The following is a 23,867-nucleotide window of genomic DNA, read 5'->3' as shown; positions in this document are numbered from 1 at the left end:
CTCGTCAGGCGTTTATATTGCATTTTTTTTTTAAATATGATATCTTCACTTTCGTATGAGGGTAATTTCTTATTCACATATAATGTTATTGAGCAATTTCATTTGCATGTTACAAATTATTTGAATTTCATACTCTAAATAAAAATTAATGAAAATGTTTTATTTGAATCTACGAATTAATAGGATTGCTTGAAACGGATCGTCTAAATATTTTGTCTTAAACGTCAACTGTCATCGTTTAACTGTCAGTTCGATCATCTGATTGTCAAAGTTGTGGCCGGTCCCGCGTTTCTGATAAGCGTAATTAAGTGTTTATCGTTTAAACAAAAATAATAAACATGGGTGATAGTGATACGAAGGTAAGATATGTACGCATATCATTGGAGTACGGTCGTATTCGTAGTTATAATCCACTAATATATTTTGTCTATCCGTGACCTTGTCTACTCTAAAGGTCAGGTTAGACCCTAAATAAATACAATGGTTTTCCTTATAAATAAAACAAAGCGTACCTATTACAGAAAATTATTTATCCAACATTTTTTTAAATCTACAAACAAATAATGGGCAGAATAACATTGCTTCCTTTAATTACGTAAAGTTGTCTGTTGTTCGCAGTTTTTTAAATAGCTTTTGATGTAGGTACGTAAAGAATCGAATTATATCTTAGGGTAGTTATTCCGTAAACACTATAATATTTGAAAATACTGGAGGGAAAGCAATAAAAAGAAAAATTATATATTTGCGCCCAATTTTCTGCCTGTTCATAGTTCATCCTGTAGGCTGTTAAATCAACCCTTAAAATTTCTTCTGTTAATGATAATTGATATCTCTCTTATGGCTATAGGCCTGTCTATTGGACTAATGATATTACACTTAATATACCTAATACCTAGGTAGGTCAACAAGAAATTAATAAGTATGCTATATTATATTAATAAAAACAAAATTCAAAATTACAGACCAATGACAACAGGCTGAAACCAGCGGTAAGGTTCATGTAGAGAAAGTTTTTTGTTAATAACAATATTGGTTTTTGTCATTCATATTTTTTATTTGTTTATTAGAGTAGGAGAAAGAGTGCTAACTTGATATGTGTATGTTTTGTGTTAATATTATATGAAATATCTATTAATATAATTTTTTTTCCATAAGGCGAACCAGCAAACATATAGTCACTGGGCAGTAGGTTTTTACTTTACAACATATTCACAGACCCATTGAATATTCACATCATCACTACAAAACAAAGTCCCTTTCTCTGTCCCTATGTCCCTTTGTATGCTTAAATCTTTGAAACTACGCAACGGATTTTGATGTGGGTTTTTTTAATAGATAGAGTGATTCAAGAGGAAGGTTTTAGTATATAATTTATTAGGTATTATACAAAGCGGGTGAAGCCACGGGCGGTTAGCTAGTATCATATAATTCATAATAATTGGTCAAGTGTTTTAGCATTCTTTTTAAAACTATGTAAGAATGTGATATGAGAATTTTATAAGATGTACATACACATTTATGTATATTTACATATTTACCATTATTTATGCATATATATTTACTGCAAACAAGATATATGTTTTATGTATATAAACTGTTTAATAATGATACTGTTAAAAAGGTCATCAGTGTTTTAAGTAATTATGTTTATCTTAATTATATTAATCAATAAAAGTGACCCTAATTCTATATCACATAACTGAAGTTTATTTGCACTCAATATATAATATAACTAACTAGTTGTGCCCTGCGGTTCCACCCGAATTTCTCCGCTCCTATTTGTATTAGCGTGATGATATAATATAGCCTTCCTCGATCAATGGAATTTCTAACAGTGAAATAATTTTTCAAATCAGACCTGCCATTCCTGAGATTAGCGTGTTCATGCAAACAAACAAAATATAATGTTCTCAATACAATGACTTGTTAACTTAAAGTTGAACTCACATTTTTTATGAACAGGATTGATACATACCACTGATTTGAAAGGTCAGGCTCTCTTTTTAGAGATTTTTTGTCCATTCAACAAATTTTAATTCATTGGTTTCCTAACAACTGTCCCGTTTTTGACTTGTGACTTATGATCAATCATTTCATGAAATGAGCAAATCTACGATATGGCCACGACACATACACACCATCATCCATGCATTTTTAATTTTTATCATCAAGATATTTTTTTATTGTGTGAATATAAGTTCGTACAAAAGCTATAAGTTTGAACTACAAAAATGAGTTTAGTGTGGAACTAAAGTCCTGTAAATTGGATTGGTCTCCTTCTCCATAAAAAATATCCAGAAAAACAATAAATAACAAACAATGGATTCTATACACTGATGTGATTGAATTGATTTTTAACTCTAGTATTTTGCGTATTTGACTACGATTAGGTATACTGTTAGAAGAGTTAGGCAGGAACTTTCTTTAGAAAACCCCATTAAGTCCCATGTTACATAAGAAGAGTATTGTATTTGGTCTTCAACTTGCTCTCATATCTTGGACAGGAAGTTTGCGGCGACACACCCCTCCGCGCTTCGTAAACGTAATGCCTCGTAATGCTCTTATCCATTTTTGCGTTTTATCTCTGATTGTATCAGTCTTCCATTGGATTATGAAAGTGATGCAATAGGGTAAAAAATAGCACTTGTTTCCCAGTTTACGGGATTACTTGAGGAGTATAATACATCTGCCGCGCAGTTGGCTAGCCTTCTACCCATGCAGGCAGTTATTCAGTTAGAAGAAATGCTATATGATATAATTTTTGACACGAAATCAGTTGCGTAATTCAGTTATCGAAAATATGACTCAGAACTTTATTTTTCAGATATTTTGCTAAGATTACGTGTTATCTTTAGTATTAGCAGCTATCGTACAGAATATAGATATATTATTTGCAAGATCAGAATGAGTTGGTGTATTTTATCACTAAGCTGCGATGCTGCTTTAGAAGTGTGTGATGTCATGACTATTTATGTATTAAAATAAGGGGTAGTACCAGCCACGCCTTCTTTAAATAAATGTGAAATTACCTGTCTATGTCCACTTTTCAGGACTGTATACTGTACAGGTATGAACGATCCCAGCTTATGAAACTTGGGTTGTAGTGGCTTTGTGTGGTAAGCGCTAGTAAAAGGTAAGCTTTCCGTGAAAAAGGATATTTCGTTGGAAGGGGATTGGAGCTTTCAGGTCAAGTTGATGACTTTACCTCTCAATGGTCTTCTCGCATCACTTTATCTGGGATATCCTATGTACCTAATCTGTGGAAAACAATTATATCGCGAAAATGCTTGCGCATTCGTTAAGATCATTCTTCTTACATTTCTCTTATTTTCATCTGGAAATCAATGTTCTTCGCCTGCAAGACCGAGACTTGGTAGACTCTACCAAAAATCAAATCCAGAAATCCTGAGTTCTACGCTTACTTGACGAAATGTGCCAAGGAAGCGCTATAAAGATAACCTTTTTATTATATTACTGAAATAAAAATGATTTGATACCACGAAACATGCACATATCAGTTATATACTGGGAAATGATCACTATATTTATTTTTATTTCATCACAAATTATTAGTATAGTTGTAATAAAAAATGGTGACTATTATGTTTGCGTAATTTATATTTATTTTAAATTATATGATAAGTTATTATTTTATTAACTCCTTGATAAATCTTATTTATATATATAAAAATGAATCGCAAAATGTGTTGGTAAGCGCATAACTCGAGAACGGCTGAACCAATTTCGATAATTCTTTTTTTATTATATTTCTTGAAGTACGAGGATGGTTTTTATGTAGAGAAAACGTAAATATGTACCACGGGCGAAGCCGGGGCGGACCGCTAGTTATATATAAATCTCGTGTCACAATGTTTGTCCTCAATGGACTCCTAAACCACTTAACCGATTATAATAAAATTCGCACACCATGTGCAGTTGGATACAACTTGAGAGATAGGATAGTTTAAACATGTAGGTACCACGGGCGAAGCCGGGGCGGACCGCTAGTATGCGATAAATATCAACGATCTCCTAAAATGGTTCATTTTACAGAAACTTCATTGAGATTTGAGACATTGTTGTAGACTATTTCACGACAAACAATGTATATGTATACGTATTGACCACTCTTTTCTCTTACCTTGAGGAAAATAGCGCGAGATAGTTGGAAAAAGTTTATTTTCTTGACCTTTTGACCTGATAGCTTTTCTCACGGACACGACATAACAATATCAAAGATTATTGGATTTTTTCCGCAGCCTTAAAATGCCTTTGGCAACTGGACTATTATTTGTATATCTAAAGAATATACCTACACAAGGGAAAAACGTAATACTTATAGAAAAAATCACTGAGGTTTTTCAGAAGTTCTGAATATTGTGTGTTAGGCAAACGCAATAATTATTTTTCTTACTGTTATTTTAATTAAAAGTATATATTTCATTTTATTTATCTTAGAAATCTATTCACAAGCATACAGTATTAGCTATGGTATTAGTTAGCATTTAAGAAAATTATATCAACAGTAGTTTTTGATTGTCCTGATACCCCATATTCATATAATTCTGTAGGTAGATTGTGCAGGATGGGTCCAAATGAAATGAAATCAAATTATTTTAATTCAAATTAGGGCTGTGGTTTTTATGTTATGATGCTGAAATAGAGGATGAAAGTTTGTATGGGAATGCCGAATGACGTGATTTAAATATTAGAATTTTGAACCTTGGTTCTAGGTTAAAAGTTCCTAGATTAAAAAAATATAATAAAAACTGTCTTTGTATGAGTGTAATAATATATAATAAAGTGCCAACTAAATTAAAAAACTTAGATACTAAATTATTTTTTAAAGAACTTCATAAACGGCTTCAACAGAAATGTTTTTATAGTGTTAAAGAATACCTAAACTCGTAATTAACATTGTCTACTTGCGTCTTAATATTGATTTTGTAATAATGTATGTAATTTTTGTAATGAATATGAATGAATTGTGAAATATTAATTATAATAATGTGAATGAATAACAAATGAATTGATTTTAATAAAATAAAATTAAGAAGACATAATATAAAATGTATATCTAATGTAAAATGTATTTGCATGCCGTTGAATAACGGCTAAACATGCTGAAATAATGTATCTTATTCTTAACACCTATGTATACCATGTTTACTTGCAAATAAACGATTTATTTATTTATTTATTTATTTAGGCTTTTGGTTAGACATAAGTAAATACAACATTCAAAGATTCTAATTTTTTTTTCCGAAAGAGTTTAAAAATAGGGGATATAAGTTTTCTGTATTGACGTCGATAAAGCTAACGGCCAAGAAATCATTCCAAAACAGCGGGTAATTCAAACTCAAACTCAAACATTTATTTATTCAATTAGACTTCTTCTAGAAGCACTTTTGAAACGTCATTAGGTACATATTTTTAACATTTACCACCGATTCGGAAAGCAGTATTTACGGAGAAGAATCGGCAAGAAACTCCATAACAATAAAAAAAAAAAATGAAAAAATTCGTTCATCGTACTCTTTTTAATCATGTCAGTTTTACAATTTTACAAATTACATAATATGTAACATCATATATTATAGTAATATGCCAAAGAACTGTCCTGTGGTTTTTACGCGACAACGCAATTTCCAATCAAGTCGCTTCAAATCTAGAAAAAATAGGAAAGAAAATTAATTTACCTTAGTACATATGTTGCATTTTGAGGAAATTGTGTGATACATTCCAAATTTACCTCACCACCTTTATACGTAGTCTTTATTCATTCCAATGTATGCCCAAAGCAAGGTTTATTGCTTAATTGTTCTGTGTCCATACAGATGTTTGTTTACCATCCATACTTGAGTGATTAAGAAAGGAGTGTTATCCTAATCAATTAGGACCTTCTGATAAACTATCTGTTCGTTATAAATTATTGTAGACACGTTATTGTTTAGTCTGTACGCGACCTTCGTTTGACATCTCCCGCGTTTTTTAGCGCCCGTGACGTAGTTGGCCGCTAATCGAAGTGACATTTGAATTTGGAAATGGATTTGCTGTCTTTGGTAAATATTGTTGGTGGTCTGTGTTTTTGGTTCTATTTTTGAAATAGAACTACTTACGAATTTTTTCATTTTTTTTGTATTGTTAAGGTACTGCTTCGTATTGGTAGTAAGTTGAACTTTACCTAGGAAATATTATTTTTTATAGAGTTAATGCAAGTGTTTATTATTGCAAAAGGTCATTTAAATTTCTAAGTTATCCTGTGTGTCCAAAAGGAAATGAGATTAATCTGATGTCTATGTTATAAATTATACTCACTCTTTTCTTATGCATTGTGCAATACATAAAAAAGCTATAAATAATAAAACTTATAAACGTAAAGTTAATAATGATTTTATGGCTTTACCATACGTGTGTAAATTCTACATAACTACAATATTGAAAAACATTGTATGTAGAATTAGTAAAACAATACAACTTGGTGGATTCGAAGTTACAATATAAACTTGTAATGAATATTAGTACTGTAGGTGTAGATGTAAAAAATGTAAGATGACTCGTGTATCGCCGGCCTTAGGTTGTTCGTTCATTGAGCATCTTATTCAGTGCTGCTAACCGTTTATAAACGTTCCCCCTAAAATAAAAAGTATATCAACAAACAATACTCATTACAAAACGCACGATTAAATAAATAGTTATAATATATGAACAGTTGTTTTAATTATAATAGTAGGTAATAATAGTTATTTCGTATGTATTTGATGATTTTCTTTCTATAATAAAAATACGTATGATGTTGATATACCTACGTAGAAAATCATAAAATTTTATAATTAATATCTCCAAAATATTTCCTGTCATCCCCGTATTTTTTTTTTTCATAAAAACCTTTTAATTTTTTTTTCTTTCTGTAAAAGTTCCCTAAAATTTAAGAAAATCTCCCGAGCTGGTATCACTGCATAGCAGAACTTCTTTTGATTATCAACTGGCTAGCAAACTTCCGTTGATAAACATTTTGAACTCATATTTATGTCAGTTGTTAAATTGCGCGCGCTGATAGACGCCCGCGCCTTTACGTTTGACAGCCGCTCCCGCCAATTTTTGACATATCGCGAGTGTCAAAGTGCATTTTTTTTTAATTTTTGCAACAGAGTGTGACAAATATAATGGATGTGTTAAACAAGGTAAACTATATACATATGTAATATTATTAGTAAATAAAAGAGCGTTCTTTCAAAGTTTTCATTAGGTATATTTTTATCAAGTTTTATCGCCCTGTTGTTAATTAGCTGTGTTTTAATATTTGTGCAACTGTACTTGTTATGTAATGATTTTTAAATTGTTTAGTCCTTTATGATATGAACGAATGTTTATTTTTCTGTACACAATCGATTGTAACTTATTAGGACAAACTAATTGGGTTCAAAAATATTATGTTACACTAGTTACTTGTTTTTTCGTACTTATTGTAACATTTTCATAAACTTTTTTTCATTTTCATAACTTTCGAATTTTCGTTTTTAAGTTTTAACACGCTGTTATTTTTAGCTTCACCTGTACATATTTGTGTGTAGATAACTGACTCCTTTTTACGCAATTTTGACACTTTAATTCAAACTTTGTACACATATCAAGCTTTGGTGACCATAGAATAATTTCATAAGTTATTTTTAACCAAGTATATTAATTTTTTGAATAAGCATAGGGACTAACGTCTGATAACATCCAAATGATACCTAAATTACTCAATAATCATTGGAATTAGGTAATTCAAAATAATATAGCCCACAAGATAATAATATCGACTTAAATTATCACTTATAATACAACAAGAGCTTCAAAATTATCGGGTATTTTCCGATTTATTTGTTTTCGATATTTGGGTCGGAAAAATAATCTCTAGTATAATTTCAGCCATAATAATAATAACAGTTAATAAAGACATTGACTATGCACGATGTCATGTAGATAACACTTCACGATTAGATAGGTCTGCGACATGTATTGAACTTTGGTCATAATTCCCTACAAATATTATAAATGCGAAAGTAACTCTGTCTGTCTGTCTGTTACGCTTTCCCTTTTAAACCTCTCAACCGATTTTGATGAAATTTGGCACAGACAATCTTTAGACCCTGAGAAAGAACATAGGCTACCTTTTATCAAAAAATCACGCGGGCGAAGCCGCGGGCGGAAGCTAGTTATTTATATTATTTAACCGATAACTTGAATACAATTTTATATAAGTACTTTACTATGAAAGCTCTCCGCCCGCGGCTTCAACCGTGTATTGAGAGGAAAACCTGCACAGTTCGATTTTCCGTGCGATTTCTGGAATAGAGCCTATGTCCTTCATCTCTCTCGCCTCAAACTATCTCTGTAACAAATTTATCCAAAACCGTTCATTGGTTTAGGCGTGAAGAAGAGACAGAGTTACTTTCACATTTATAACATTAATAAAGCAGGGATTTTTTGTGGTACCAAACATATTCCTTAGGCAGGTGTTATTTTTTGCAAGTAAACGGAGAGTAAAAAGAACTATAAAGTAATAAATACCTCTACTCCTATCCAATGAAGACATAATTAAGAATGCAAATTCAAGGATATTATATTTATTCAACTGGCATCTTTAATCACTGCATGATAAATATATTTACTTAGCGTATATTATGTATCTAGCTATATTTTGTAAGAAATTATTTTGCAGCAAGCGTTACTATTTCAGTATTTCTCCAAAACTATACATAATTTAAGTATCTAAACAAATCGTTTTCAATCGCAGAATCCTTGGAGCATTAATAAAATCCCATCCGCGTTTTGTTAAACGAATATCGAGATGCAAAATACCTACATTCGACAAATCTCCATTACATTATAATACTTACCAAAATATTTAAATTGCACTAAAATATGTACATACGGAAAAACGTTCTACCGGACAGACATTTACATTGTTTTATAAAATTACATATCAATTAAAAAACATAAGGTCGTTACAAGGAAGATGTATCGCTAGCTAGTAGCTACTCTAATCCGTCAGTCCTCGGATCACAGACACAATAGAAAATCTATTGTGTCTCGGCCCGATCGGGCCGCTCGGTGGTCAATGGGCTAAGCTAGTTATACCTATTAAAATTACCTTATTACCGTAATATAATATTATATCGAAGCCTAGCTATCTGTAGTAATATCTCTACAAGGTTAAGGATGTAATTCTATATCCAATTGTATCTATGATATTGTTTTCTTTACGCTTGATTGCTATCGATAAGATAGAAAATCATATGTAAGATGTAGTCAACTCATCATCAGCCCATATATTATGTTCCCACTGCTTGGACACGGGCCTCCCCACGCTGGCCATGATGGCTGTGCGGGTTGTCAGATGTCACATGTTGTCGAACTTTTGATTCTTCGACATGTCAGTTTCCTGACGATGTTGTCCTTCACCGTTTAGAGCAGTAGTGATGTTATATCATGCGTAGATAAACTGAAAAATCAATTTATTTCCTGCACGCTCTCCTGGTCTCAAACCCCGAGTCCCGACTCATCGATTTGAAGTCCGACTCACCCCTGACTCCTGAGCCACCACTGCATTTTACTATTTATATTTATTTATAATATTATCCTTTCATAAACTGTAAACGGAAAAGTCTGAGAGTCTGTCTGTTATGTCTCCAAAGCATCTATTTTGATGATATAATTTTGCATAAACAAACGAATATAGTAAACGGATAACATATCTATTTTGTTTTTTAATGTTACCATTAGCTTCCAATCAATTTTATGTGACCGTGGTCGACGTTTATTAAGTTAATTTTTGTTGCTAAAAATTTCGTGATCCCAAACATAATATTTGTATGCTACACTGCTACGAAAATAAATTATTTTATCAACAAATGTTTTACTTAGTTTATCATTTGTACAACTTCTTGTAATTAACATATAAAACAATTACGATATAAACGAAGTAGGTACACAGTTACTTCGAGATAATAAATTGGTATATATACCTTTACATGTTTATCGCGTTAGAGACGTTTCTATTGACACTTTAAACAATGATGTTTAGCTATAGTTTATTTATTTATCTATTCATAGACTTAACCGAAATAGACTTGACAAGTCATCATGATAATAGTACTTCAAGTTAAATTGGCAGTTTAAGATGAGGATCCATTTATTTATTTATAAAATATATAAAATAAATAAATGGATCCTCATTGTAAAATCTATATTAATCTTATATATAAAATTCTCGTGTCACAATGTTAGTCTGCATACTCCTCCGAAACGGGTGGACCGATTCTCATGAAATTTTCTGTGCATATCGGGTAAGTCTGAGAATCGGCCAACATCTATTTTTCATATGTACCACGGGCGAAGCCGGGGCGGACCGCTAGTCTTATATATAAAATTCTCGTGTCACAATGTTAGTCTGCATACTCCTCCGAAACGGGTGGACCGATTCTCATGAAATTTTCTGTGCATATCGGGTAAGTCTGAGAATCGGCCAACATCTATTTTTCATATGTACCACGGGCGAAGCCGGGGCGGGCCGCTAGTTTTTAATATTTATTAATCCATACATTTATTACGTACCTGTATTTTATAATGTCATGTTTAATGTTTTAATAACAGTAGGTAATCAAAACTCAGATATACAGTAATTAATACTAGTACATGCCATTAACACGTGTATCTATGCTATTATCACAACTATTTACTTATGTATTAATATATAAATTGATATCTATACTAATATTATAAATAGGAAAAGTATCTATGAAAGATTTCCCCACTAAAACAAAAAAAAAGGCCGTAGTGCGGGACGGGGTAAAGGTGATTTTCATGTGATTAAAAATTAAACCTATAGTCCGACCTATAGTAGACTTTTCACTGTAACGATATCGCTATCTATGCGGGTGAAACCGCAGGGCATTGCTAGTTTCTTATAAACATAAACTCAATCGTTAACTTGTTTATTGAACTAGATTTTTTTAAGAAGCGCCTTTGAATCGTCATGATTCATAGATAAATATTGCCGTGGGTTCTTTCTGCTGAAAAACAGAGAGGTAAAAAACTCTGCAGTATTGTAAACACACTTTGTATCTTAAATTTTAAGATACAATTTTATATTAAATCAATTTTACTATTTACTTCATACCTTGTTATTAAGTAAATTTTACCACTAAGGACTTGTCACATAAAATCGACCTTTGTACTTCTATTTTCATATCTATTCGGCCTCCAAGCTTCATTCGCACAATGTGCATCCTAATGACTTCATATATATTATAACTAGCATTCCGCCCGCGGCTTCGCCCGCGCAGTCAAAGAAAAACCCGCATAGTTCCCGTCCCCGTGGGATTTCCGGGATTGCGTCATTTTCCCGGGATAAAAAGTAGCCTATGTACTTATCGGGTATCAAAATATCTCCATACCAAATTTCATGAAAATTGGTTCATTAGTTTAGGCGTGATTGAGTAACAGACAGACAGACAGAGTTACTTTCGCATTTATAATATTAGTATGGATTTATATGTATATTGTGTATCTAAACAGTAACACCCACAATTCGTTCAATTGACTCCTATTGAGACGAAATTCTAGATTGCTTATAACATCTCGACGATTGTACATCGCTATAATATGTATGTACTTACAATGTAAGTACATATATATATGTATAATAGATAGTCACACACTTGTCCGATCTTCCGTGGCAAGGCGTTTCTTGAAACCTCTGATATCCTCATTTCCCTGCGACATGTAGGTAATACTAATTAGTAATAATTAGTAATTATTATTTAGCAGTGGTGGCTCAGTGGTGAGACCTCGGACTTCGAATCGATAAGTCCGGGGTTCGAGACCAGGCGAGCGCGCAGGAAATAAATTGATTTTTCAATTTATCTGCGCATGTTGTTACATCACCACTGCTCGAACGGTGAAGGAAAACATCGTGAGGAAACCGACATGTCGAAGAATTAAAAAGTTCGACAACATATTGTGTCATCCGCCAACACGCACTTGGCCAGCGTGGTGGATTATGGCCTGTACCCTCATAGGAGGCCCGTGTCCCAGCAGTGGGAACGTATATGGACTGATGATGATGATGATGATATAAGAGATTGTTCGGTTGTTACGATTTCACTTAAAAAAAAACTTGACCCATGAAACATATTCCTTATGCTTGCAATTATGCTTGACCATGAACATATTTGGCTTGATGAAAAATATGTTTTCTGTGTAACATATACCTTTTTAAACCCGGGTGCAAATCAAATGAAACCAAGTGAAGCGGCTAGTCAATTAAAATAACAATGCCAATGTTTTTTAGTATGTTCCGCGCATCGTGCCATGTGCACGTAGTTTAATTTGTTTTTTTCCGTAGTCTTGTCTAGAGGTTACAAATAAATGCAGTTTAAACCTTCCTTATACATATTTTATAAGATATATTATCTGTTTGTTTGCATCTTCTGATAATTGATAAAACTAGATAAAAACTGGACGTTACACTAAAAAAAGTGAAGATAAACTATAAAGTGAAACATGGTGTGCGAGTGCGACACAGATTTTAATCTATCTTGGGTACGTATTTTATTAGTATTTAGTACATTGTTAGTTTCGTATGAGATAAATCCACCAAACGGTATATTAGCAGCAATGAAAGGAAACAAATATCTATTGCGATTTCCCGTCGAGATTGATACAAAAGCCTGATAACTTGCAAGAAAATGACTGTACAATTTTTGTGAAATTAATTTGTCAATATTTGTAATAAAATACTTAACAACAAAGACAATTTTTCATGCCCCTTTACACTAATTAAAATTACTAAAGAAAAACTTTTTGTTTATTCTCAGTTTTTACTTCTAATACATCAAAAGAGGTACAGCAATTCCGTGTCTCATTGAGGTATTTGCGCGTCTGTTTATAAACTCGTGTCACGTTGAAGGCCGAGTATGTTTATCTTTCTACAAATTAATTACGCCTCGACTAAGTCAATGGCAATATAATGAAGCTAAATTTAAAAGGTCCTTCGTGTGTGATAACTATTGAATACTAGATGACTTCAATAATTAGCCCGCTTATCGGAGCGAAAACAAATCTAGCAAAGATCATAAAAATTTGCTTCAGCCAAATTTGAAATAGGTACTGTAAAAAATATTGACTTTTTTCAGATGGTAATGTCAACATTATTTCAATAGAGATCTTTTTAATTACTCATTAATAAAGTATATGGAATGCTGAGTATAAAACTAAATATCCAATTGTTTCAAATCTCGGTATAATCTATACTAATTATAAACAAAAATGATTATGTTTTTAGAACCATGTATGTATACAAAGAATATTAATAATTGTAAGACCATTGTGACAGTCTATGTCGACGATTTCTTTACTTTTGTTTACATCGGTAACATGTCACCAAAGAGTTAAAACAACAGAATGAAGTGCAGAACAGAACTGACATGTTTTATTATTTGAAACATATATATATACCTATATCACCAAACCAGCCAGTACAGTAAGAAGTTCACATATAACATATTAGATATTATTTTTAACACCCCCACTATATCTAACAATGTTATATTGATAAGTGTACAATAACATAAATATGCTGAACCCCCAGTTGTAATTGTAATCTTCACATCGCCAGAACATAAAACTGACAACTTTTCACTGTTTGCAACGATAATTTCCTGTTTCTGATCATAAGACGCATTCATAACCCAACTTTCATTTGCCGTAAGGTGTACACTGGCTCCAGAGTCAATATACCATGCATTTTTATTGAAATTCCCGCTTAGGAACACAGCACTAAAAGCATTAGACTGCATTCGAGGTTTTTCTTTGGAGTTCGACGCGTTTTCGTTATTTGTACATTGATTTCGATAGTGTCCTTTTTGTTTACATCGGTAACATGTCACTGTCTTCACCTTGACGTTTGATTTTGACGGATCGACAATGTTACCAACATTGACATTTTTTCTTGACGCCATTTTATTTTTCATGTACTTCGAACGAGCTGCGAATGCTCCGCCAACTTTATCATGTTCCTCTATGGTTGACTCTAATGAAGCCTTAAAAAACCCGGGTTTTTTCGTCATCTGCAGCTCCTACGCTCGCTCCTTCTGGCTTTACACAATGTTTCATGCCTTCAAGGATTAGGAAATTCTCTGCCGCGAAGCACCACTCGCAGTAAAAAAGCTTTTTAACACTCGTACCAAAACGAAATTCTTGTTAAAAAAAACTGCTTTTTTACTGATTCTCTGGGCCCATAACCTATAATAAAACAACAGAATGAAGTGCAGAACAGAACTAACATGTTTTATTATTTGAAACATATATATATACCTATATCACCAAACCAGCCAGTACAGTAAGAAGTTCACATATAACATATTAGATATTATTTTTAACACTAATATTATAAAGCTGAAGAGTTTGTTTGTTTGAACGCGCTAATCTCAGGAACTACTGGTCCGATTTGAAAAATTATTTCGGTGTTAGATAGCCCATTTAACGGGCTATATTATATCATCACGGTAAGACCAACAGGAGCGGAGCACTGCGGGTAAAACCGCTGGACACAGCTAGTTTAAGATAAACCTGCTTCGACAAAATTTCTGAATAAACAATTCAATCAAAATTAGTCTGTACACAGTGCATAAATAAAAAACAGAATAAATACAGTAATCATCAACGTTAAGCATCGTCCTTCAGTCTTACACAAGGTCGTACAATGACGGCACCACTGTATTTAACTAAAAACTATATATATAACTAGCGGTCCGCCCCGGCTTCGCCCGTGGTACATGTTTACGTTTTCTCTACATAAGAACCATCCTCGTACTTCAAGGAATATAATAAAAAAAGAATTATCGAAATCGGTTCAGCCGTTCTCGAGTTATGCGCTTACCAACACATTTTGCGATTCATTTTTATATATAAGATTATATATATAACTGCACGTATTACATATAGAAAATTACCAAGATATTAACGATTCATCATGACATAGGAAATAAATGCATCGTCATGCTTTGTAAAGATCTTAGTATCCTTCCGTAAACTAAAGAATATAAATAATTGGCCTTATCTATAGAAAACAACGCTGAGTATGTTTTTTGTAGTTTTTCGTCTACATATCGTGATATACTTATAATTATTATGTGACATATGTTTGTCATTTCATGATCTTTTTATTCTTTATACTAACTATAAGCTGCCCCGGCAGACGTTGTTCATCGCTATTGCCCCTTTTTCGTGTTTTCCCTAAATAAGAACCTTCCTTGTGCTTTTAACAAAAACTTGTCGAATTGGTAGAGCTGTTCTCGAATTTTTAACTGCAAATAAATATCATAGTAGGTAAATCTTACTACATAAGGTAATACTCTGTACCTACTGAAGTATGTATTGACTATCGGCCTGTTTATTTAGTTATTTTTTTAATTACTTCATTTAAGTGTATTTAGTAGATATCATATTTGTTTTCATTAAACCTATAGTCACGAAATTTACAGTAGTAATCTCAGCATTTAACACTGATAACCTTTTGACCGGTCTGACCTCGGCGCGAACGTTTATCAAACATACATGCGTGTTAGGCCAATGTCAGCGGTTACGCTAAATCTATAAAAAAAAACTTATTTTTAGGAAGATTTTTTTGCTTATTGTAAAGAATACCTACTTCTTCCAATCCCTTTTTTTTAGTGGGGAAATCTTGCATAGATACCCACGGCCTCCGGGGGAGGGGCCGTGGGTTATGTCGGATTCCTACCGACTAAAACCCCACTGTGTTCCGTCAAGCCGCATCAACGAGAGGGCCACGGGTATTGGTAGAATTCCTCCGTGACCACTTGTTTTTATGTACTCCTTTTTCTTATGCCATAAAATAACTTATGTTAATAATTTTTATTGATCGCTGTGAAAAATTAACGATAAATATTTTAGTATTTGTTCGACGTTTCATATTTTATTAAAATAATATTTTTTTCGGTAGATTAGTTCAGAATATCATTAATATTTTTAAGTAGTTTTATAAATAAGTATTTTTTTATTATTAGATTATAGTAACAGGTAAAATATACACATGACAAATTGTAAAGAATGTAAATATAGTTACTTTATGCATGTAGCACAAGGCTGATTTATTTTCCATAATTATTTTCCACAAACAAACATAATATAGGTATCTTCACACATTCCAGAGGTATTTAAAAACTCTTACCTTTTAATTAGAATTTAGATCTTTCACATTTATAAGATACTAGCTTCCGCCCACGACTTTGTACGTGCATCCCCGTTTTTCCCCGTTCCCACAAGAATATCGGGAAATCCTTTCTTAGCGGATGCCTACGTCCTAACATCTACCTGCATGCCAAATTTCAGCCCGATACGTCTAGTGGTTTGGGCTGTGCGTTTATAGATCACTATATCAGTCACCTTTGAGTTTTATATATATAGACTATTACACCTAGAATTATAATACTACTATTATAATTCTATGTGTATACAGTATACACTAAATAAGAAAAGAACAGAGGGGCTAGTGTGAGTTTGATCGAGTACGAAACGTTACTATCGCATCTGCGTCACAGCGAAATTTGTATGGGGAATCAAAGCTTCCCCATACGTCCGCTAGGGGCGCTGTTCGATTTACCATACTAATTCGGCTGTGACGCAGACGCGATAGTAACGTTTCGTACTCGATCAAACTCACACTGGGGGTACTGTACATATTATAATTTAGATTTTTCACATTCACTAACTACTTTTCTCTACCTAAACTTATAATAGAACAATCTAAAAATTTCCATCCCTTTCAGATAAGAAGTCACCAACGGACGCCATCAGGGTCCCGCGACTTCAAGGAAGCCACAAAGCGAGATGCGCTCGCTCGTCTGGAGGTCGATCTGGAGAAGCTGCTCGCTTCCCTACCGGCCAACAAGCGGCCGATGGTCGAGAAGGAGTTCCAGGGCTTTAAGAACCTGTTCAGCAGATTCTTGGCGGAGCGTAAGTCACTAAAGATGTCAATCTAATATGTATAAAATTCTCGTGTCACAGTTTTCGTTGCCATACTCCTCCGAAACGGCTGGACCGATTCTCATGAAATTTTCTGAGCATATCGGGTAAGTCTGAGAATCGGCCAACATCTATTTTTCTTATAAACCACGGGCGAAGCCGGGGCGGACCGCTAGTTTTCAAATAAATGTTTACGTGACTGAAGCATGTTCGATAAATGTTTTTAGGCAATATTTTAATATACTTAGTATATTAAAATCAGCTTAACAGCTTCTGGTTATGTTTATCAGGTAAGGTGATAAATACATAGTATGAAAATATAAGACTGATATGTAAAAATATAGTAAGTTTATCAGAAAGTTGTAGCTGTAACTGTTTAGAGATTGCCTAAAGAACTAATGTTAGCTTCCGATACATATTTTGACTGTCGTGAAATGATACATATATATGTATGTACGTATATCATACCATCTTCAAGAGATAGAAAGTAAAAATAATCTCGTAATTTAACATAGTGTGTATTAGTTGTTATCGTAATACACGGCATGAATATTAAGTGCGACACATTATTATCAAATGGATATTTTGTGTTTTTTTTTCGGATTAGATAAAACAATGGGAAAAATGTGTTGTCTATTTTCGATTTTATCTGCTTCCTAAGTTCAGAATGACTAATATTAGGGTAGGAGAAGTTTTGAAATCACAAAAACTATTAAGGCGTATGCTTCATAACGTCCATGGAATTTTTCGTTACTAGAAGGATAAAAATATAATAAAAAAGTTATGTACTCTAGGAATTAAAATTATTCATTTGTGGCTACAACAAGCTATGGCTGGAAAACAGCGGTAATAGAACTGGCCTTTTGGTCATTGTTTTCACCATATGCTGAGTCCATACGCCTTTTCATGGTGAATAGTTATTTTTTATCTGTATTTTTTATGTATTTCTTTTTTTATCACGAATATTATCTTTTTTTATTTCGCTAAATGTATGTGGCGTTGGTAGATCGATATTGTTTGAATTTTGTCTGTATTGATTTAACACTGAAGAATATTAATTCACTATTGCCATAGATAACATTACAATACCTATACTCTGTCCATTATATTATTTGCTTTTTGACAGCTTCACGCCTATGTAGGATTGTATTGTCTATGTTAAAATGTCATACAAATAATTATCGTACTTCATGGACAGGTCCCGCCCACTTAGTGATGTCTACACAGAATTATTCAATGATGGGTCGATAGATTATAATAATCGATAGGAATACTCTGTAAAATATATCCGATACAGAAAAACTCTTCTATTATGTTATATAATTTAAACGTTAAGGCAACCAAATTGTAAGATAGAAACCAATAAATAATAAAATATTAGTTTAGTTTAGTTTTAACATACAATGCATAGATATGTGGTCTTATTATTACATATCTTATTAGTAGGTACGTTTACGTTGTAGGTAATTATTATTTACGTACCTGATTCGATTTATGATAATATTTTGAATTTATAATTTAAATGGTATCACAATCGATAATCTTTTGAACATCACTTCTGGTATCACCCGTCGAGCTGTCAAAAAGCAATTCTTATAGTGGACAGACTATAGTATACTTTAATTCCAGCCAAACTATGACGTATTGACATCCATAATAAATACCTAACGAAAAACCTTACAGAGGGTCCATCAGTGACATGGGAGAAGATACAGAAACTGCCAGAAGGTGCAGTCATAGACTACTCGTCTCTAGAGACACCGACCACAGATAACATCCACCACATGCTGGATAAGCTAGTGGTGGTCAAACTGAACGGTGGTCTTGGCACATCCATGGGTTGCAAGGGACCTAAGTCCGTGATACAAGTGCGCAATGAGCTGACTTTCCTCGATCTGACTGTACAGCAAATTGAGGTTAGTATAATCTATATCTATATCTATATATTATATAAAACTCAAAGGTGACTGATATAGTGATCTATCAACGTACAGCCCAAACCACTGGACGTATCGGGCTGAAAGGCATGCATGTGTATGTTAGGACGTAGGCATCCGCTTAGAAAGGATTTTCCGAAATTCTTGCGGGAACGGGGAAAAACGGGGATTCACGTACAAAGTCGTGGGCGGAAGCTAGTATTAAATAATTATATTTCTTCGAAGAATAGGTTAGGAGCAGTATTGTTTTGGTTATGGTACAGGTTGTAACAACTGTCCAAGTACATTGTATTGAGGAAAAAATCTACATCTATGTAGAATTAAGTTAAATCTATGGAAAGGAAACATCACGAAACTTTGAAATGGTAAAGTTCATTATCAGAAAAATAGTGGCCATTTTATATTAATTATTATACTTTATTTACGCTACCATTATATGTACTAAAAATGTAAACAATCTAGCACCTCGGTAACATTTTTTCGTAAACACATCTCTTTTCGTACGTCTAGGCATTTTAAATAAGCTTTTTTTTTAATCAATCACATTACTACATCTACCCATTTTTCTACAGCACCTAAACAAAACATACAAATGCAACGTGCCGCTGGTACTCATGAACTCTTTCAACACTGACGAGGATACTCAAAAAGTGATCCGCAAGTACAAGGGTCTGAAGCTGGACATACATACTTTCAACCAGTCCTGCCATCCACGGATCAATCGCGAGTCGTTGTTGCCTGTACCGAAGAATGGAGATGTACACTCGGATATTGAGGCGTAAGTATAAATAAAAATAAATATAGTAATATTGAGCAGGTTAACTTTTGCCCTGATTGCCTGAAAGAGATCACTGCTGAGTGATAAGGCCGCCTAATAAACTACATACTGTGTTTTGTGTATAATTGTAACAAAATTTCAACAAAATATTGAAGAGTTTAAGCTTATACCGGTAACATACTTTCGGTCATAAATAGCAATTAGATTCATAATCCTATACAAGAATAAGGTCGAATTGAGAACCTCTTCCTTTTTCGAAGTAAGTTAAAAACGAATTTAAAGCGATCAACAAATTTGTAAAATCTATTTGAAAGAAACAAAATAAAGCTTATTCAAATTACTTAGAGATGGTCAATATTCACCAAAATAAACTTATTCTGAAGAATTAAAATCCCATTAACAAAGCAGCAAACAGAGATTTGGGTAGAGTTTTAGTAAGGACGATTTTTGTTGCTCACTGACTACTACACGTTATTAATGATCGAATAATAAAGCACGCTCAAAAAATAACTATATTTTGGTGCTATTGAATAAAAGAAAGATTAATTATCACTTCTATTTATACGCATGAAATACGAAGTCAATTAATTTCGTGATATTTTTTGCAATAATATAGTTGTAAGATTTAAAAACATATTATTCAATAGCTAACACATTATTTTCCAGATGGTACCCACCAGGTCACGGTGATTTCTACGAGTCTTTCTACAACTCGGGCCTCTTACAAAAGTTCATCAAAGAAGGCAGAACATACTGCTTCATCAGCAACATTGATAACCTCGGAGCCACAGTCGATCTAAACATCCTCAGCCTTTTACTAAACGCAGATGCCAAAAGATCCGAATTCGTTATGGAAGTCACAGATAAAACGAGGGCAGATGTTAAAGGAGGAACTTTAATCCAATATGAAGATAAATTAAGGCTGCTCGAAATAGCCCAAGTGCCAAAGGAACATGTAGATGACTTCAAGTCAGTCAGTCAGTTTAAATTCTTCAACACGAACAATTTATGGGCCAAATTGGACGCTATACAGAGAGTTGTTGAACAAGGGTCTTTAAATATGGAGATAATTGTGAATAATAAGACGTTAGCTGATGGCTTGAATGTAATACAGTTGGAAACAGCTGTAGGTGCAGCCATGAAGTGTTTCGAAGGAGGCATCGGGGTAAATGTGCCCAGAAGTCGATTCTTGCCTGTGAAGAAAACGTCCGATCTTTTACTAGTGATGTCCAACTTGTATAGTCTGTCCCATGGATCGCTAGTGATGTCCCCACAGAGGATGTTCCCGTCTACTCCTTTAGTGAAGTTGGGAGATAAAAACTTTGCCAAAGTAAAGGAGTTTTTGAATAGATTCGCGACTATACCTGATTTGATTGAGTTGGACCATTTGACGGTGTCTGGAGATGTCACATTTGGAAGGGGCGTTTCTTTGAAGGTTCGTATTCGCTTTTTCAAATTTATGTCGCCGTCATCTGGTTGAATCTGCTATTTGATTGAATGACTAGCGCGTTCATTGAATGACATTCAATTGAATGATTAAAGGACAACAGCTTATCATGTTGATAAATGTAGAGTTCCACCAGATGATTGCGACGTGTACAAGATTTACTAAAATATGAGATAAATGAGTGTGAATCTAGTATATTTTTTGTTTCATGATGATTGATTTTATTTTTATCTTTATAACCTACATAATCGATATTCACATTTATCTGTGCGTCAGATCACAGATAATAAATTAATCGTAATTGTGACTATTCAAAATAGTTTTTATGATAACAAGTGAAACGTATTGTAATTTTTTAAATAACAGTACAAAGTAACACCAACATTTGCCCGGCCTATGGTTTTCATACTGAACTCGATTTATTCAAATATTCAATAATTTACTTGTTATTTTAATCTATATATATTTAACTCTATTTCTTACATTTTAAAGCTCAATTTTGCATTAGTTCATATAAACCTTCATCTACTATAGATATTAAACTCTATTTCTTATACAATAAAGCTCAATTTCACTTTACAGGGAACGGTTATAGTCATAGCGAATCACGGGGACAGAATCGACATACCCTCAGGTGCAGTGCTCGAAAACAAGATTGTCTCAGGAAATCTGCGTATATTGGATCATTAATATTATAAATTTATTATATTTGCATACGGCTCTTAGATAATTCCTAAAAATACCTAAAAAATAAGTTTTCTAAGTAAATTTTACGACATATTGGTAGCGTAAATATTACTTTTATTTTTAATCAGGGGATAAAATAGTCAATTCTTTGTTAAAATTTATTTAATATATAATATTTATAATAATTGTGTGATTGTTTTAGTCAAAATAAAACGTCGCTAAATAGAATTTTTATTTTCTTTATATTAAATTATTTTATTTATAAGTGTAAATGAAATGTACAAGATTATTATCTGTATATAATTAATAATTATATTATCTTGGGAATACAGATAAATTAAAAACATAAAAAATTATCTGAATATATTTTTAATTAAATGCCGCTGTTCTTAGAATAGTTAATACATTTCCATAGATTAGGTAATTTGTATAAGTACAATATTAGTAAAAAATAAAAATATATTGAGAATTTTTTGAACTTTAAGAAATCAATGTATGAGATTTTCTTTTATGGCTATGCACAAAATATCAAAGGTTTTGTTACATAATGTGTTTATTATATTTTTAATAATTTCGTAATACTTGCTATGTAAGTCTTTTTAGAATATTATGATGAAATCAAATAAAAAAAAATGCTAAAGGAATCGATTAATGTAGAATTTTTTGTTATTTTTTATACTTAATATGAAAAAATGTGTGCGAGTGTATCGTTATTTTTCAAAAAATAATTGATATATGCAACTTTACAGAAATACGTCGAATCACGCGTGGTAGGGATAAGAAAAAGATGACGCGTAACGGAAAATTATCACGCGTAACGAAAAAATTTTACACTAAATTTTTTTCCAACCCCGATACAGAAGTTTCACTTCAATAAATAAATATTAAAAAATCATGCATATTATGTAACAAAGTCTAATAATTATTATGAAATGATACTGTATTTCAGTACTTATAAAGTATATTGTTAAGTGTGTTTTATAATTCTCACATGCAGCTATTTCTACGTAGGGATATTCTTTTATAAAATTACATGTTTTTGATAAATTTGTTACTAATAAGTGCCATTTATTAATAAAACATTGAAAACCTATTTTGTTGTTTGACTTCCTAAACATATTTTATATATCCTGGAAGAACAATAATAAGCCCTATAGTTGATCACCATTGGTCACATCATAATTGAAGAAAAAAACAATGCTTTCGTATATTTAAATCAAGTTATTCTTTAGCTTTTTTTTATAAGTAGTAAGTAGTAATAGGTACCTAATATTGTGATTTGCTGACAATTTATAAATGAAACAAGATCTTAGAAAAAAATCATTTAATAAATAAATATAATAACTAAACACCACACCTATTTACAAAATTAATAATAGATTTTTAATTTAGCTTTATTTCTAAACTTATTTACATAAAGAGTTATAACGTAAGTAATATACAGTATACATCCCCGAGTCCCAACAATTATAAATAGCATAAAAATCCGTAAATTTTGTGTTTTACACAGATACATATCATGTGTACATGCAGAACTGTATTCTTAAGGTCTATTCCTATTCTGATATTTTATAGAAAATCCAACGCGTAGCATCTAGCACATCCCGTAGGTTTTATTAAAATCAATCGTGAGCGCACTTGCAACAAAATGGTACAGATAAACGTGAGCATTATGCCTAACAGAAATTTATTCAACTAGAAAATTGTATTCGTATAGGAGCTAGCAACGTTGACAAGAGAGAATTTTAGTATAGTCGATTGGTCCTTTGATATACTGTTTCTCTTCCTATTTCGGTTAGAGTCCGGGCTGTCTGGCTGGCAACGAAAAAAACGCCTTGCAATAAAAAATTTATGTCTGATGGATCTATCTAAAGGCAAAAGATTAAAAATTACGCGTTAATAAATGACTTTAAATTACGGATATTTTCCTGTGCAGATAAGATGCGCACTAATAAACGCAACCACTACCGCCAGCCAGACAGCC

At 32.6% G+C, this 23,867-nt stretch overlaps 1 protein-coding gene across 4 annotated transcripts; it reads left to right on the top strand.

The window, feature by feature from the left end:
• Positions 1-249: 249 nt before the first annotated feature.
• Positions 250-22,573, top strand: UGP (UDP-glucose pyrophosphorylase). 4 transcript variants are annotated; one of them, XM_089707845.1, is made up of 7 exons: positions 258-359; positions 963-989; positions 16,839-17,025; positions 18,718-18,950; positions 19,544-19,749; positions 20,416-21,184; positions 21,779-22,573. In XM_089707845.1, the coding sequence occupies exons 1-7, from the start codon at positions 339-341 to the stop codon at positions 21,884-21,886; spliced, it is 1,551 nt and encodes a 516-aa protein (XP_089563971.1). In that variant the 5' UTR covers positions 258-338; the 3' UTR covers positions 21,887-22,573. The 4 variants fall into 4 exon arrangements, with proteins under 4 accessions (XP_089563972.1, XP_089563971.1, XP_089563975.1 ...); XM_089707846.1 differs by lacking the exon at positions 963-989 and having other exon boundaries at positions 250-359; positions 21,779-22,572; XM_089707849.1 differs by lacking the exons at positions 258-359; positions 963-989 and adding an exon at positions 5,966-6,062.
• The last annotated feature ends 1,294 nt before the right edge of the window (positions 22,574-23,867 follow it).

Source organism: Colias philodice, chromosome 20, assembly GCF_061535455.1.
Source record: "Colias philodice isolate Cphi_HAF_F1 chromosome 20, ilColPhil1 Martin Lab GWU primary, whole genome shotgun sequence".
In the NCBI taxonomy this organism is placed as follows: Eukaryota; Metazoa; Arthropoda; class Insecta; order Lepidoptera; family Pieridae; genus Colias; species Colias philodice.
The sequence above is the reverse complement of the archived record's forward strand: the minus strand, read 5'-3'. Positions and strand labels throughout refer to the sequence as shown.

Coding starts and splice junctions, on each gene's coding strand:
- UGP (XM_089707845.1), top strand. CDS start 339: ATGGGTGATAGTGATACGAAG. Junction 17,026..18,717: donor CAGCAGATTCTTGGCGGAGC/GTAAGTCACTAA, acceptor AAAACCTTACAG/AGGGTCCATCAGTGACATGG. Junction 19,750..20,415: donor GTACACTCGGATATTGAGGC/GTAAGTATAAAT, acceptor ATTATTTTCCAG/ATGGTACCCACCAGGTCACG.